The sequence below is a fragment of the Malus sylvestris genome, chromosome 5 (assembly GCF_916048215.2).
Source record: "Malus sylvestris chromosome 5, drMalSylv7.2, whole genome shotgun sequence".
NCBI classification, from domain to species: Eukaryota; Viridiplantae; Streptophyta; class Magnoliopsida; order Rosales; family Rosaceae; genus Malus; species Malus sylvestris.
In genome coordinates, this window is record NC_062264.1 from 36871770 (window position 1) to 36890035 (window position 18266).

The 18266-nt window shown below is 37.1% G+C and overlaps 2 protein-coding genes and 1 long non-coding RNA gene across 4 annotated transcripts; 1 reads left to right on the forward strand and 2 right to left on the reverse strand.

Annotated features, from left to right (window-relative positions):
• Positions 1–7430: 7430 nt before the first annotated feature.
• Positions 7431–10087, reverse strand: LOC126624016 (uncharacterized). Of its 2 annotated transcripts, XR_007623957.1 has the most exons (5): positions 9616–10087; positions 9466–9539; positions 8173–8260; positions 7928–8027; positions 7431–7740 (listed from the first exon to the last, which is right to left on the reverse strand). It is a non-coding gene; the product is annotated as an uncharacterized LOC126624016 (long non-coding RNA). The 2 variants fall into 2 exon arrangements; XR_007623958.1 differs by lacking the exon at positions 7431–7740 and having other exon boundaries at positions 7885–8027.
• A 1377-nt stretch (positions 10088–11464) lies between these two features.
• Positions 11465–13375, forward strand: LOC126624013 (protein UNUSUAL FLORAL ORGANS-like). Its single transcript, XM_050293008.1, has one exon. It carries the CDS (start codon positions 11809–11811, stop codon positions 13129–13131), a length of 1323 nt encoding a protein of 440 aa, XP_050148965.1. The 5' UTR covers positions 11465–11808; the 3' UTR covers positions 13132–13375.
• A 600-nt stretch (positions 13376–13975) lies between these two features.
• On the reverse strand, positions 13976–17746 carry LOC126620652 (GTP-binding protein ERG-like). The gene is made up of 8 exons (XM_050288868.1): positions 17154–17746; positions 16404–16493; positions 15871–16016; positions 15349–15507; positions 15181–15247; positions 14857–14964; positions 14587–14726; positions 13976–14503 (listed from the first exon to the last, which is right to left on the reverse strand). The coding sequence occupies exons 1-8, from the start codon at positions 17646–17648 to the stop codon at positions 14419–14421; spliced, it is 1290 nt and encodes a 429-aa protein (XP_050144825.1). The 5' UTR covers positions 17649–17746; the 3' UTR covers positions 13976–14418.
• Positions 17747–18266: the final 520 nt, after the last annotated feature.

The window sequence follows — 18266 nt, forward strand, 5'->3', positions numbered from 1 at the left end:
AATAAGATCGTAACGTATAGGTAACAAATAAGATAAAGAGTAATGATATGGGGACCAATTATTTAGATCAAATTTAGTAAATTATATGACGTAATTGTTAATGATTGAATTATTACTTAACTTTTCTTTAACGTGTTTATTTTTATTAATGATACATCTATATTTTACAACTTTGATAAAAAAAATTAGTCTGCCTAGCTTTACTCCAAGCTAAATATTATTCTATAGACAACAAATGAAATATCATATTACCACTTTTATTGAAACTATAATACTAAAAGGGATGGATTGAGTATAAAATCAAGAGAAGTGCTTATTGGAATATTTAGTTCATAAACAATTCACATTTGCTTCGTCACTCTTTATGAAAGAGAATTTAATCCACCCTTTTCTTTTGACGAAATACCAGTTTAGGTTAATATATTTTCTTATATATAAGAAATTTTGATTTTGTTATAAACAACAAAAAATTTAAGGGTCCCTTTGATAATCACTTTATATTTTGTTTAGTTTTCATTTGTTGTGATAGAGATAGAGAGAAAATATATGGAAGAATATAAGAGAGATAATACACATGGGGAGAAATTAAGAAGGGTAGATAGATGGACAAAGGAGGGAGAAATGAAGAAGAATGTCGGAAACAAAACTAGAAAATAAAACCTTTAGGTTTCCTTTCATGTATAATTGTTTGTACTTATTTCATGTATATTTATTCCCGTTCACTCCCACCATTCTTTTTCTAGGTGAAAAATAAAGGACCAAGCGATATTAGCTATTCGTCCACAATCATGGGCAAGACACCTACTCCTGTTCGAAGGGGAAAATATTGTTGCATCAAGAAACCCTTGGCTCGTCCCCCTCTACCAATTTTTATTAATAGAATAACAAGAAATGAAGGGAAAAAGAGAGGTCTTGGACATGTATATATACAAGCCGCAAACTTCAGGATTGACGACTACCGAATCATAAGCCTATAATGCAACTCTATAAGAAGCTAACTTATATATCTGCAGTTAGGCTACCTTCACGAAAATATATGTACATAATGAAACTCGTTTGACAAAGAAGCTATAATCAATTACTCCAATCAACCAACAAAAAGCGAAACACTATAGTCAGAGCCTTGTAAAAGAGGTGAAGAAAGTATGTAACTTTTTTCTATCTAAAGGAGCTTCAAGTCAGGAACCTAACCATAATCCGTCGACGGGAAAAAAAGACAACGGAGAAGAAAATTTTCATTGTGTCAGGAACAGATGTGGTACATAACGTGTTATTATGTCAATGGTGGAAAGTTTTATTCTTTAAGTTGTTAATGTCATAATACTAGTATCTCACCACTTGTACAACACAAGTATCTCACAACTTTAATTTGCACAATCACATCAAGTAAATAAACGAAAGGAGAGTATTTTCTAGTTGTTGTTTCCTACATTGTCCTTCATTCAAACCACCTACCGACCTCCACCTCTGCTCATTCCTTATTTCTATCTTGTATTTCTCCTGTATTACTAACAAAAAATGGAAACTAAAACTTATAACTTGCCCTAAAATCTTTATGAACTTGAGTTGAGGAAACGTGAGACAATTGACATGTGAGTCAAGTGCAGGATATGTAACACAAGCCAATTCAATGTATCTCATTTCAATTCCTAACTTCAATTTGACTTTTCTATTAAACCTATATGGCTGAAAATGTTGTATCTTGTGTCTTTGAAGCCTAGCTGAACTCTTACAAGACCTATAGGGCAAAATATTGCACCTGCTCCTGCCATTGTCAGGGAAAGAGAGCTAGCTAGATGAATTCATGAAGATAACCTTTCTTCAAAAGCCATTATAAATAAATAAATGTAGTGTAATTTCAAATCTGACTCATCTGCTCTAAACAAAAGTTGCATTGGGGTATTTGTATTCATTAATTTATGTATTTTCTGACTAAAAAGGGTTTATCATGATATTTCTGTTTCTTTAGTTTTGACTTTTGCTTATTGCTTGTGTCATATGAAGTGAAAACTGATTTAACGAACTAATAAGCATGCCATTCATCAAGAGCCTAGAAACCTTCAGCAGCAGATGACATGGATGGATGTGAACCAACTCTCCCACAGAACCATCACTACAGGAAGATTGGACATGAGTTCTGCAATCTGACTTGGTAATTAATCAACTTTTGAAAGCTTACTAAAAATAAATAAAACTATTGGATGATTGTTTTTATCACTGATTTTTTCTTAATCACATTCAATATTGAAAGAAACACTAATTATACTTTAATTTTGGTTTAGAACCTCTCTAAATGACTGACTACCTCACTAGCTAGCTAGCTCAAGGAAGAAACCCTAATTATACTTTAATTTTGAAAGAAAGAACATCTATAAATGGATACTTATTTACCGTAGATTTCTTGAAGATAATTGTGTTTTAACATCTCTCTCCCATAAATAAAGTAAAAGCTAAAAGAAGCTCCATGAAATTTTGGGCAAGTCAAAGTGCCAAACCAAACTAGATACAAATGAGGAACCGAGACCAAACTAGCTAGCTAGCTAGCTGAAGGAAGAAACATTGACATGAGAGAGAGAGATGAGTACTGTACTGACCTGCTGGGTTGCTTGAAGTAAAAACACAATTGCCAAATAGAGGAGTTAGCCTTTTTCTAAATATGGAAGTTTCTTGAGGGAAGAAATAAATTTCCAAATATGAGCGACCCAACTTTTTCCATCTTTGAAGCATTAACTCTGAGACAAATGATAATACTAAATAGATTGATGTAAACAAGACATGGTGATTGTTCTGACTCAGATTTACTTCTCTTAACAAAACCAAGCAAAAGCCGAAGGGCTACGGAAAGAGAATATTATGATTCAAAGAAAGGAGAAAGGAGAGTAGTCAGAAGGAGCAGATTACGCAGCTTCTTTACAGCAAGTGCAATTAATATTAAATTATAATTATATATAATTTGAAGCAAATTTGTGAAGCCTCAAGGGTCGAATAAAGTATTTCGTTGTTCACGCCGATGTGTACGACTACTGCAACAAAACCCATCATCAATGAGATTGGATTGGACATATGATCTGACAAAGTCTTTGTGTCATACACACCACCTGCGTTTAGGGTTGCATGATGTCTTTGCCACCAAGTCAACAGTATGATAATACCAACTTATCCAGACACTGTTAAAATAATTACGTACTCAATTATGTTCCTTACAATAAGCTTGTTTTTGTGTGATATAGTGGTCCTTAGAGCAAGTCCACTCCAAAGGACTTTATACCAGCACCCAGTGTATTTATCCACTTAAGTGAACAGAAATAGACCTCAGTGAACAGTAATAGGCCAAAACATCTCCACCTCTAACAAAAAATAGCCTAGTCCATTATATTAAAATATTAGTATTTTTATTATAAAATAATAATTTTATTTTTAATTTATGAATTTATAAAAAATAAAATAATATTTTTATTTTCTCCTTCCCATCACCGCCTTTACCGTCGAACAACCAGCGGCGCAGAGGGACCTTGAGAGGCGGGGAGGTGGTGGCGCAGAGGGACCGGACAACGGCCGCGACAATGAGGGGAGAAGCGGGAGGAAGTAAGATCGGATGTCGACGGTGTCGATGAAGATTGAGTAGGTGAGGAGGAGGAGGAGGAGGAGGAAGGCGAAGGAAATCCCCAGGAGGAGGAACGCGAAGGAAATCCCCAGGAGAATGGAGATATGGGTGCAATGGTGGGGTGAAGTTGGCTGGCGTAGAAAAAAAAAAAGTCCCTAATGTCACGCAGGCATCAGATAGGCCGGTCCCAAGCTCAGTCAAAAATGGGCTGGTCTGGAGACTGGCACGGGCTGGGTGTCAGGCAAGTTTGTGGGCTGGAATGGATTGACAGGGTGCCAGCCTTATTTTTTGACTGGGTGCTGGGCTATTTCACCTCCGGTGGAGTTGCTCTTAATGTAGTCGTAGTGTACAACTACAATTAGATAAGTCATTTAGGCGAGTTACATCAATAAGTTTCAAATGTGATGAGTTTAGTTAAAGTAGTAGATTTTTTTCAAGTTCTTGTTGTTTTACTAACATATTAGTATGATGACATTCAGAAGAGATGCATGTGTAATCCATATCCATATATGGACATGGTGTGAGATTTGAGTTTGTCACGTGGTCGGAAATGTACGGTTTGAGTTCAATGTATAGAAATTGAGGTCATCTCCAACCGAAGGGTTTAGAGGGTCAAAGGGCCAGGGGTCGAAAATAGCCTGAAAACCGTCTCCAACCGAGGGCTAGACTAGAGGAATCGTGGGCCCCATGGAATCTGGAATGGCCAAAAGGCCAACCGGCTGGCCAAATCCAGCCAGCCCCAAGCTGGGCCAGAAATTCTAGCATTCTTGTCGAATATAACTGACAAGAATATATTTAATATAAATATATTCATGTGGGTTATATCCGACATGAATTCTAGGCCAAATTTCAAATGCAACGGCTAAATGACGTCAGCTAGTCGTTATTTTTTAATTTTTAACTTTTTACAGTTTAATTTTTAATTTTTTTAATTTTTTTTACACAATTTTTTTCCTATAACTTCTTTTTTTTTCTATAACTTCTTATAACTTCTATTTTACAAAATTTGTTTCATATTTTTTTTAAATTCAATTTTTTTCTATAACTTCCTAAGCCATTATACAACATTAAATTAAATTAAGTAACATGAAACAACATTAAACAATATGAAACAACATTAAATAACATTAACCAACATAAAAATTAAACACCTACTCCATGCTATTTTTGGCCCAAAGATATGCAACAAGATCTTGTTGTAGGTACTTGTTTGTATCATTCTACCAATGGCTAGCTGACGTCACTTAGCCGTTAGATTTAAATTTAAGTTGTAGTTTTTAAATAATAAATTATGTTTGGCCTTATGGCCCTCGGTTGGAAACAGTTTTTTGTGACATGGTTAAAACGAGCCCTATGGCCATTTGGTCATCGGTTGGAGATGGAGGCAAATATGGCCATGTATTGTTCATTAAAGTATTAATTTCTTGGAGGGCCAGAGGGCTAAAACGAGCCCTCTGGCCAGCTTTCGATTGGAGATGGCCTGAGGTTCAGTGTTTCTGTCCGAAAGATGGGTGTGTTTCATGAACTTAAGGGTTTGATATCAACTAAATCAAGATTCAAATTGACACTTTTTTGTCAAAATTCTGACAGACACTTTAGATAAGAGAAAAATTTGTATGCATCAATATATTTCTTATGTTGAGTAGTTCATATATCTTTTATTATGTGATTTGAGGATCTACATGTGGAGAAATTTTTCATGTAACGGGAACACGAGTGGTACACCATGTGTTTTTATATAAGTGGTGGGAAATTTTGTTTTTTAAGTTATTAACTTTTTAACACACAAATCCTACCATTTGTAAAGTGACACGTGGTGTACCACTTTGTATGTCGGTCACACTGAAAAATCTCTCCTGCATGTGTGCACTTTTCCCTTTAACCCGGGTCTAGGTAAAGGTTCTAGACTCCTAGATTGTATGTTCGAGGTCTATGGTTTAGGAAGGGAGTTGAATCTATCATTTTGGTGGATTCGGGTCTAGCTAAAGGTTCTAGACTCCTAGATTGGTTGCATTCACTGTTCTAAAAATTCCCGCCTAGGCCCCACCTAGGGGTTAGACGGCTAGTCACCGCTCCGATTAATGATTAGGCGTTTGAAAATTAAGAAAGGGTGCCTAAACCAGTTGAGGCGCCCGCCTAGACTGCCTAGCCCGCCCAGACCTGCATAGGTTGCGACTCACTTAGAAAGAAAATAAATAACTTTCACTTTGCATTTAATTTTTTTTTTCAATAAATTGTAAGAGACTTGTTGAATACTTAAATGCGGACACACTATATATTTGTTCCCCATGTTTTCATTATGTTCCAATACTTCATAATACATTATGTCATTCTATTTTGTAGTTTATGATGAAATCATATATATTTTAAGTATAAACAGACACTTATTTACACGAAATATAATGGATTTACTTAAATCCGCTTAGTTCGCTTAGGCGCCCGCTTAGACCTCACCTAACCGCCTAGGCTCTAGGCTCCAGCCCACCGCCCGACTGGTGCCTAGCGTCTTTTAGAATCTTGTTGTGAACAATGATTAGTTTTAATGCTAAGGTCTTCTCCAATCGAAGGGTCCAGAGGACCAGAGAGCTGAAAATAGCTAGACAACCGTCTCCAACCGAGGGATAGGCCAGAGGGCTCGTGGGCCCCATAGAATCTGAAAGGGCCAACCGGTTGGCCCAATCCAGCCAGCCAGCCAACCCCGGGCTGGGCCAGAAATTCTAGCATTCATGTCGGATATAACCGATAGAAATATATTTAATATTCTTGTCGGTTATATCCGATAGGAATTCTAGGCCAAATTTCAAATGTAACGGCTAGCTGACGTCAGCTAGTCGTTATTTTTGAATTTTTTTTTACACAATTTTTTTCCTATAACTTCTATTTTTTTTCTATAACTTCTATTTTACAAAATTTGTTTTATATTTTTTCTAAATTATATATTTTTTTCCTATAACTTCTATTTTACAAAATTTGTTTCGTATATTTTTTAAATTCTCTTTTTTTCTATAACTTCCAAAGCCATAAGCCATCATTCGGAGTGCAACAATAACCTTCTGATGAGGTGAGAAACCAGGGCGATCTGCTCTGTCTCGCTTCTGTCGAAAGTATGGATTGACCAACTGGACATCATGAAGTAAACGCTCGAAGACATGATGCCTTATTTGGAAGCGAAGTCTGAAATCCTCTTCTGTGTACACCGAGTTAGGGTTGAAGTAGTTATTCATCAGATTGGCATTCATCATTCCCCTGTTTTGTGGTTTGTAAGAGTGACCAGCAACAGAGCCACCCCATTGAGGTTGTTCCTCAGTTAGCTGACACACCATGGCTGCAGCCATCACTACAAGAAAACATAGCTTAGGTGGCGACAGACATTCGTCATATTTGATTATATGTGACAAAAATCCAGCGTCATTATGTTCGTCACCTATACAGTGTCACATATAGTTCATGTGACAAATTTTACATTCGCCACATATTTTTAGTATTTGTGATGCCAAATTCGTCACTTAATAACTTTAACTGTGACAAAATAAGTGTCACAAAACATAAAAGTCAGTGACCTATAAGTTTGTCACATAACAAATGTATAAGTGAGGAATTTATCGTCACTCAATTTGATCCTAGAATGTTATGGCTAAGAATAAGTGAGACTGAAAGCGTCACATATTCCTTTGACATGTGGCGCAATTTGTGTCACATGTGTCAAAATCATAAACCTATTAGAAACAATTCGCGACGAACCAATTACCACATATTCCCTGCTTCATCATCTAGAATTAGAATTCATAACAAATATGAGGCAATACTTTAGTTAATCACATTTCATTGATCAATAAGTTAGATTATATCCAATACATACACCAAGTGTATATCTCAAAAGCTAACATAAGCATCCTAACACCTCTAAACATATTGAGATGCTAACAAGATTCTAAGGCATTGAGTCGGTAACAAAACAGGTATACTGTGTGCATATTTGAAACCAACAACAAAATACATAATATAAGTCATCAGCCATGTCATGGTCTTTAGTTCAGCACATGTATCATTGTCATTTGAAAGATCACCATCACTACCTCAAGTGCTTCTTGAATACTTTCTCCTTTAACTTCATCCTTCTTTTTCTTCATCTTATCCTTACATAATAAAAGAGAAGAAAATAAATATTGGTGTCTAGAGAATAGCAGGTGCATTGAGAATTTGAATAACAAAAGAGAAGAAAATAAGAATTGAAGGAATAATTAACAGTAAGAAGAACGAAACATAACAGACGAGCCTACCTAAATTACACAATGAGTTTTATATGTACTTTAATTTAATTACCTTGCAAGCCTTCCTTGCATGTTGGATGAAATGGTTTTGCCCCTCCCTTGTGGTAATACTTTTGTTTCTTACAATTATATGAATTTTGCTTGAAAACATCCTACATTAAAGGGCCATTAATTAACAAGAAAAACATATCTAGTTTCATACCATAGACTACTTATTCACTGTAATTTTAAAACATTCAACTTTTATAAAGATCAAATTGATATCACTACTAATGAAGGCTAAATTGATGTCACTACCTCTGGAGATGTTGTTGGTCCACCCTTGGCTTGCAATCCTTCAGTTGTGCTATCATATCCTCATTTTCCTTTTGCGTATTTGATTTCACTAATTTATCATAGCCTAGTTAGTAAGTTATCAAGACTCCAAATGTCAGGACTAGATAATCTACTAACAAAAGATAAAATTAACAAAAAAACTTCTTAAATTATAATTAAACTTCTAAACCAATCTGCGATTGCAAGAATATGAAGATTTGCCAAAATTTAATAAAAATCCAACTCCAACTCCAACACCATTCCTAAAAAACAATAAGACCAAAATCTAACTTAGTATAGAAAAAAAAAGGTGAATAACATATTAGTTTTCCAAATTCAATATCCTTCAAAAGGTGAGTTCTGGAAGTTGTGGCTATCACTTAAGTTACCAAGTATGTTGATAAAGTGAGATTAAGATGAAAATACTGAAAGCAGAACAACCCCAAAACTTGTAGAGTATAAAACCTATACCGACAACATCTTGGTTTAAAAACACAAGCAAGAGAACTACCCTTGTCAAAAAACATGACCAACCTGCAAACAACACAATCACAAGAAGTCATCTAGATGTCAATCTTCCTCAAATTAAGGGATTAGACTTAATAAAGAATCTCATGGAAAGAGGAAACATAAAATATGGCAGCATCAGTTACCCCATATCGTCTAATATTCATATGCAACATCAACCATATGCAGCATTAGTCACCCCATATCATCTAATAAGAATTGAGCAGCTGAAAATATATATATGAGAAATATATGTGTTTCTTAAATCCTTCTTTATATAGTTTTTCATGGTTTTCTAGGACTCCAAATAATAACACCAATAAACAGAAAAGACATTGCCACTAATAATTAGCAGAAAGAAAATCATCTATGATGGGGGAAATCATTTTGCTTGCCCAAGAGACCATTTTCAATCTTTTCAAATGCAGAGCACTTAAAAGAATTATGGTTCAAATTTAAGAGCAATTCAAAGCCAAATCAAACAACTTTCCTTTTCAATAAATGGTATCACCAACTCAAAATTTTTTACCTTCAATCACCATGTAAAACCAATAAGCCCAACAAAAAAAAAATACCAACTTGCAAGTTCATAACAAACAAAAAATTGAAATAGAAATACCAAATAAAACAACTTATTAAAGCCTCCATATGTGCAAATAAATCATTTGAATAATCCCCAACGATTACCCTGAATAAAATAGCCAGGGACAAATACATATAATCTCACAAGAAAACAAAATGTAGCAAGAAAAAAGAAGAAATTCTTACAAGTTTCTTTGCTAAAGTTATTGATTAATGTTCCTTCCTTCAGTTTTTTTGTTTGTAAATTTGTGAATGTAAACCTGCAAGTTCCAAAAACAAATAGAAAAAGCCAGGGATATATATATATAAATCTAAAAATTAAAAACCAAATTTTACCCAATTAGAGTCCTTGAAAGATGGATGAAGAGGTCGAGGGGCTGCTGGCGTGCTCAATTTGGAGGCAATTACCTGCAAATCCAAAACCCTAAGTTAAAAAGAATGATAAAAATTGAATTCGTTAACCATTTGGCCACATAGTGGTCTCGTAGGCGTGGAGAAATTTGGCATAGATTTATTTAGTTGGTGGAAAGGGTTTCTATGGTTCTTGGGTTTTCGGTGGTGGCACAAGAAACTGGAAGAAGGTTGAGACGCGACAGGGTGTGGGTTTGGCTTGTTGGTTGAATTGGTCTCTATGGTTTTTGGTTGTGGAGTGTGATAAACAGCGAATAGATGAGAGAGGGTTTGAGCATTTGGCTTAGAAGATCCCAATAATGTCGCAATAGAGAAATAAGAAGATTAAGAGATGCGTCGGTTGGCTTGGGTCACAGCGATGAGAAATGGGAGAAGTCTGAGAGATAGAGAAAGTGAAAGTGAAAGAGAACGGTTTAGAATTTAGATGGGCTTTCTCAAATTTGTTTAATACTTTACTATGTTTCTTTTATCTTTTTTTATTTATTTACTATTGAAAAGTGATGAATCACTTTCGTCACTAAGAATACACATATGTGACCCTTTTGCAATTCCTCACATATCATACTTCGTTAGGCCGCCATTGTTCCTGGCCATAGACTTTAGTAAGGACTTCAAAAAATTTGTGTCACCACTTTTTCATCTTAAAAGATATAAAATAATTGTAATTGACGCTTATGATTTTCGTCACTCCATTCTAGAATATGTAACGTATTTATTGTCACCTAAGTGTTCTCAAATTTCATACCTAAAAAACTAGTCATGCGTGACTCTCTGAACAATTCGTCACCTATTCCATGTTTTCTTGTAGTGCATGACTGCTGCTCTGTTTTGTTTGTTGCGCCTTACTTGAACTTCTTCATCAGACTCATCATCTTCTCGTCTTATTTGCGCCCATTTTTCTTCCAATTTGGAATTGGATGAGGACCCCTAGTTGGAATCCAAAGAGGATCCAAAGTTGGAATTCATTGCAAACTTGAATTGAAAGAGATTGAATTGAAATAGATTGAATTCAAAGTTGTGTGAATTATAGCCCAATATCCACCTTATTTATAGCAAAAAAAAATTCAAATCCAACGGCTAGCTGACGTCACTTAGCCGTTGGATTAGAATTTAAGTTGTAGTTTTTAAATAATAAATTATGTTTGGCCCTATGGCCCTTTGGCCCTCGGTTGGAGATGGAGGCAAATATGATCCTGTATTGTTCATTAAAATATTAATTTCTTCGAAGGCCAGAAGGCTAAAACGAGTCATCTGACCAACTTTCGGTTGGAGATGGCCTAAGGTTCCAACTTCTGTTGCCTTGCACTGTTCCTCTCTCTCTCTCTCTCTCTCTCTCTCTCTCTCTCTCTCTCTCTCTCTCTCTCTCTCTCTCTCTCGAAAAATTGCACATGTCTCAGGAACCTCGGCTTTGACAAAACAACACCAAATTGACTGATGCATCCATCAGAATCACCGCTCAGGAAAAGGAATACAAAAGAAACCAATTTGCAAAAGATAAAAACAGCACACATTAGAGAGACCATCCAAAACAAACGCAAGTTCCTTTAGAGCTATTTTGGGCACTACCTTTTTACGATTTTCACACATTCATTTTCTTTGTATATGCATCTCTCTTTATTTTTCGTCCATAAATAAAATAAAATAAAAGATAATCAAAGAATAAAAATATGTAGAGATGTGCAAAAAAAGAAAGAAAAAAGTGCATATATCATTTTTCTAAAAAAAAGTTATATCCCCAAAGTTTTCTTCTATATATGAAGTGAAGTTTCAGCTCCTTTCTCCTAGCCTTCAAACCCTTCACTCCAATCCCATGAAAGTTAACAACAAACCACCCTTCAGGTGACTGCCATCAGCTGTCTCTCTTTCAGTTCTTTCTTCTTCTCCCAGTAGAAACCCATGCCTTCTCCAAAACCCACCTGAGAGATTTTCCAGTTTTATGTTCACATCTTCCAAAACAAAATTCGCACTGCTTGTGAAAAAAGCAAGCTTGCATGTAAGCACATATTTCCCAAATTAGCACTCTTCAATTCCCTCCAATTTCTTTGCTTTCGTTCCACTCAACACGTACTAAATTTAGAGGCATATTTTACTTATAAGCCCTTGTCATCCTACACAAAAATGGAAGCTTTTCATCCTTCTCTCACATTTCCCTTCTCCTACACCTTCACTACTACTACTAGTGCACTTGGTGGTGTCATTGCTGAAAACATCGACACATCATGTCCTAATCCATGGATGGATGCTAGGATATGGAGCAAGCTCCCCCACCGGCTCGTCGACCGTGTCATCGCCTTTCTCCCACCGCCGGCCTTTTTTCGCGCTCGATGTGTCTGCAAGAGGTGGTATGCCCTCTTGTTCTCCAACACCTTTCTCCAACTCTACCTCGAAGTGTCTCCGCGCCGTCATTGGTTCCTCTTCTTCAAGAACAAGAGCCTCAATGGAAGCTACATATACAGGAACAACAACAATGGAGGAAGCAATGGTGACAGCAACAGGGGTGATACTAATTGTGAAGGCTATCTTTTTGATCCTTATGAAATTGCATGGTACCGCCTTTCGTTCGCTTTGCTTCCCTCCGGCCTTTCCCCTGCTTCATCTTCCGGCGGTTTAATCTGTTGGGTTTCAGACGAGGCTGGCCCGAAGACTCTCATTCTATGCAACCCAATTGTTGGTACTGTGTCTCAGTTGCCTCCAACACTAAGATCAAGACTCTTCCCTTCCATAGGGTTGAGTGTCAGCCCCACATCCATTGATGTAACTCTTGCTGGAGACGACTTGATCTCTCCATACGCTGTGAAAAACTTGACTGCCGAGAGCTTCCATATCGACGCAGGCGGGTTTTTTTCGCTGTGGGGAATCAATTCTTCCCTCCCAAGGCTCTGCAGTTTCGAATCAGGTCAAATGGTTAATGTTCAAGGAAGATTCTACTGCATGAACTACAGCCCTTTCAGCGTCTTAGCCTATGATGTGTCAGCAAACAATTGGTGGAAGATTCAGGCCCCCATGAGAAGGTTCCTGAGGTCTCCAAGCTTGGTGGAGAGCAGGGGGAAGCTGCTTTTGGTTGCTGCAGTTGAGAAGAGCAAGCTCAACGTGCCGAAAAGCTTGAGGATTTGGGGGTTGCAGGCTTGTGGAACAACTTGGGTTGAGATTGATAGGATGCCTCAGCAGCTCTATGTGCAATTTGCTGACCTGGAGAATGGGAGTGGGTTCCAGTGTGTTGGACATGGAGAGTTCATCACCATCATGATTCTGGGTTCGGACAAGGCGTTGCTGTTCGATATGTGCAGGAAGAGGTGGCAGTGGATTCCTCCGTGCCCTTATGTTCATGCAGGGGTTGATGGGGACTTGCATGGCTTTGCTTATGAACCCCGGCTCGCTACGCCGGTCACTGGGCTGCTTGATCAGCTGACTACAATTCCGTTCCAGGCTTTCAGTGCTTAGGAGGGTTCAAGTTGCAATGCATGTGATCTTAGTATGTAGCCGTAGGAAAAGCAGCGGTTGTGATGTGGGAGTTGGTAGGTTTGGTCTAATCTAGTAAAAGGAGCTACTTGTTATAGTTTGAAGTAATCTGCTATGTATTTTGTCAGTCTCTTCTACCTAGTGTATGAAATGAGGAGATAGTCTGCATAACTATTGTGATAAATGTAGTAATATTTCCTGGAATTAACTACAAGATTGAAGCCAAGTGTTTTTTTTCTCTTCTTATTATTATTTTTTATTGCAACCGATATTTACACTAGGGTCCGGGGAATTTCAGCTAAACCACCCAATAGACCGATTAAAATAACGAAGTATCAGACTCACAATTTCTGAAAGTCGAAGTTAAGGCCTTTCATTTATAAATAAAGAAAAATACCACTTTAGGTAAAAGGGGAATGTTTTAAAGCTTCTCTTTCCTGCTTGGGATTACCACTAGGATGAAGTTTGTGCCGTTTCCGAGATCTATCATATTTTTTCCGTTCTTAAGCAGCTGCTTCAACTGTAATCAAATTGATCAACAAGATTTCGAACGATGAAACGAATGATTTGTTGAGTATAAAAACTGACAGTCAGCCCTTACTAGGTATTCTTCCACTATTACCTGGGAATGGGGACATAATACATATACGGGAATGGGACATAATACATATACGCGATGAATGAGATATTCACAAGGAGATACATGGTTCTTTAAACCCTAAACTCGTGACTTTGCAATACGCGGTTCAAATGAAAGTGAAACAATGCCAAGAGTCCAGGGCAGAGACTCCATTTCCGTACAAACAAGCATGGAGGGTGCGGAGCGTACAAATCAATTCCTGTACTCCTTTTACACATGTTGAATTTTACAATTCCACAAGCAAAGTACAAAGATGGATATATAAGGAAAAAAATTGTTAGTATATAAAGAGGAAAGATTTCATATCAAAAGACTTGCTATTGTACATTCTCAAAATTTCGGGACTAATGTGTTTGCCTGCCAAGTTGGAGTCTTCCAGTTATTCGTCACCCGCCTCCATCCCCAAACTAAAGCTGATACATTTCTGCCACTCAAAGCTACAACTCTGGATGGCCTTCATAAAGTTGATGGTACTTCCTTTGTATACACTTCAAAATAGGGTTGGATCAAAATGTCGCGACTTTTTACATTCAGCTCCATTCACTAAACTTGTCGTAAGTCTGACCTTACAAATACATCTCCTGATGGATCGTATCCCTTCTTGACATTCAACTCGATTTTCCAATGTATCATTTAAGTCTAACCTGGAGAATGAGATGGACATCCCTCTTGAAGATGGACCGTAGCTCCTCATTAGCTTCCATGCCAATTCTCCTGTTTCAGAAGCATGTATTCAATTCAAATTGGCTCGTGTTAAAAGCAAAGTGATTCCAATACGCTAGGACTTCAGTATTTACCCTATTTTATTGCCCTTCTTTCCTACAAGGATCTTGCGTTGACTTAATTTGTTCGTGATAAGATGCTGTTCAATCCGAAGAGAGCCATCTCGCAACTCCTTCCAGTCCATCAACCGGTGTTCAATAGTGTATGGGATTTCCTAAAACAAGCACAAGTTGCCATTATTGAAGATTCTCAAATTGCTTATTAATTCAGACCTTGGGAATGAAAATATAACCAGACAGAAATGATAGCCTCAAAGTACTTCGAAACAGAAACTGAAGATCTACCTGATGCACATGGTCTAACAATCTTTCTCGGACAACTTCTAATGATATATTCTTCATAACTTCCTCAGTCATGATCAATGGATCTTCATCCCAAGATCGTTTAACAGCCTATACATAAAAAAACCACTGAAGAACTGAGGATATAGTGGACAGCAGTAACATTGGCTAGAAAGATAATCAGATTCATGTAAACCAGGCATATCTTGAAAAACTCTTTCCAACCGAAAAATACATCTAAAAAAGGCCTTCGTAACAGAATATTTTTGACAGGTAAATGTCAGAGGAAACTATCACAATGATGACAATACTAAAAAGCTCACATGCCTGATCCATCAAATATTGAGTAAGATCTTTCACTCCGGAGCCCTTCAGACCAGAAATCATGAAATGCCTACACGGTTAAGAAAGAAACAGATGGTTAGATATACTCTTAAGGTCCGTGGTCAAAAAGAGAAAACACACCATCTTTGATTTTGAACAAGTAAAATCCACCTTTCATAACCAGGAAGATCTTTGAATTCCTCAGCAACCTTTAACAAGTCTTTCTTCTTCTCAACTAAATCAACCTTGTTCATACATAAAATTCTCTTTTGTACTGGGTGTGGTAGTGCTCCCATACGCTTGATCAATCCAATAACCCTTACATCAGGCCTATATAAATGGAAATACAAAGAACTAGGTGATTAGGGACCAAAAATACTGAAACAGGGACGAAATTTAGAAAAAGGGGGGGGTGATGGCATATAGAGCAAGCCGATCAACAAAATGATAATAAACTTGAGTGATAATGTACAAGAAGTCAAACAGGAAACAAGCAATAACTATGTGTTTCCCCAACAAGGCAGGGAATGAGGATAATGGCTGAAATTTAAAAAAAAAAAAAATTGCACGATTATCAAAAGCGATAAACATTTGCCCAAATGGAATCCACCTGCCATATATGTCTAGCTCTGATGCTTATGTTTGTTTCATGCATAATATGGTACAGGATATCAAATGGAATGGATTACTAACCTGGTAAGATGCCTATGGACGTCGAATATAACTATGAGCACATCGTATAAAGTAACTGAGCTCCAAGCACTTTCTACTCGAACCTTAAAATCCTTGTAAGGACATCCCTTGTTGCTTAATGTAAGACCTGGAGTATCAAAGAAACACTGCACAGGCATACATGAAGACAGTCAATAAATGTCATATGATTCAATTTTTGTGCTCTTCAGTCAGTGAGGAGAAAACATAATAATAACATGTCTACACATCACTAGATGAAAGTAACTGATGAGAAAATAATATGCAAAGATGACCCATCACCTTTACCCTTCATGTATCAACCACTCTCATCACTGGATGAAAGTAAGTGTCGCAAGCTCATCAGATTGTTTTTTGTGCAATAATTTCATAAATAAAGAACTGGGATAAAGAAATTAACTGCATATTGATTGTGAATAATTTTCAGAGCTCATTTGGACATAAAATAAATTAATCAGAAAACATTCCCAGTCCAGAGAAGCAGGTTGATTATAAACTATAAACAAGAAACATACAATTTGTGTGTCTCCTTTTGTCATAACTCCTAATACTTCATGAGTAGTGGTGTTTGTCTTCCGTGAAACAGCAGAAACCTTTGTCCCAACCTATAAGAAATGCAGAGAACGTATGATAAATCTGCACAATATATCATCATAAAGGTTCTGGTTACATCAAAGGCCAGTAAAGTAAAAGCTTAGATCACATGATATGGTAAAAAATATTACAACAAATCATTTTGTATCCTACGAAGTACAGCAAAGATTCAAGTTTAAGAACAAAGTATAATCTCCAAAGCCAATACATATCTCAAATAGAGAATTCTCGCAAGCTTTTTCATTTCTTTCCCTCCAAAGAATTTTTTTTTTATCGGGACAACTTCAGACACATTAAAAAGCTCAAGCATGTTTTGGCCTCAACAACTATTTGATATCTATCTGACCAAAGTGCAGTGAGCATGAAACAGATACTGATATCACTTTCGGTGAAATTAGGCAGATTGTGCCATATCCATGGTCAGTACAAACATAATCCTGAGCAACATAGACGAACCCTATTTGCCACGAAATATTAAACCACAGTCGATTAAGCAAATGAAAGAATACATAACACAAAACTTTACCAAAATCCCTTCGAATGAAACAATTATATAAAACCATAAACAACACTCAATACAATCATTGACTTCACCAACCCCATGCTCAACAATTCATCAAAACCCCCATTAAATTAAACATCTTTAAACAATAAGATCCAAAAGAACAAACCATGTAATTAGTCAGAGCAGACTTTCCGGCATTCGGGGCACCAATTATCCCAACAGACAGCGCCTTTTGGTCCTCTTCCTTCACCATTTCCTCCTCCTCCCCTGATTCCTCATCATCTGCGCGCTGCAAAGCCGCCTCGAGAAGCGCCTTAGCGAGCACTCTGCTCTTTTGCTCCTCCTCTTCCTCCAAACGCCTCAATTTTTCCTTGGGGGTGTCCACCCCAATCAATTTATTAGCTTTTGATCGGTACTTGTTGTCCCAAGTCGGCTTCCTAGGGGTTTCGGGCTTAGAATCCGAACCAATGGATGGTATGGCGTAATGGGTACTGTCGAAAACCGAGTCTGAACCATTTTCGGAGTCTGAGAAAGATGGGTTGTGGCCAGAATCGTCCTCTTGCGGCTGAGCTGCGTAAAACCGGTGGAAGAAGGAGGCTGGGTTTAAAGGGGTTTTGCTGGGTTTTGAAGAGAGGGTTCTCAGAACTCTCAATGCTTTCATCTCAGCTGCTGATACCGAGTGTCAAGTGACAGACACAAAGAGGGTGTGCGCGCGGGTGAGATCTGAGGTTTTAGGGGTTTTAGCCTAGAGCCTTGTCTAGTCTCTCTGTAGACGATCACTCCTTTTTTGAGTGATTCTGAATATATAAATATTTTGGGGCAAATTCAAAATGTACCCCATAAAAACTTATATTCTCTTTTACTTTTACTCCATGAGGACACCTTATTTTACTTCTCACACACCTTTTTAATTTTCGGCCGTCGGATCAGATGAATTGAAGAAAATCAACAGACATAAATTATCAAGGGGTGTGAGAAGTAAAATGAGGTGTGTAGATAGCACACCCCTTACTCCATTACCGATGGGTAGTGTTATTCACATACTTTTCTGTTTATTTTTATTCATTAATCTTTAATTTTTTTTATCCGACGGCCACAAATTCAAATGACTGCATGAGATAAAAATGAATATGAATAACACCACTTTTATAAATTTACGTGAATAAAGGCAGAATTCTTGAATTCATGCACGTCTTTGACACCAAAACAATTGAGAGACAAAATAAGTTGAGAGGAAATAATTTGAGAAATGCACGTACATTTATCATGCAATGCAACC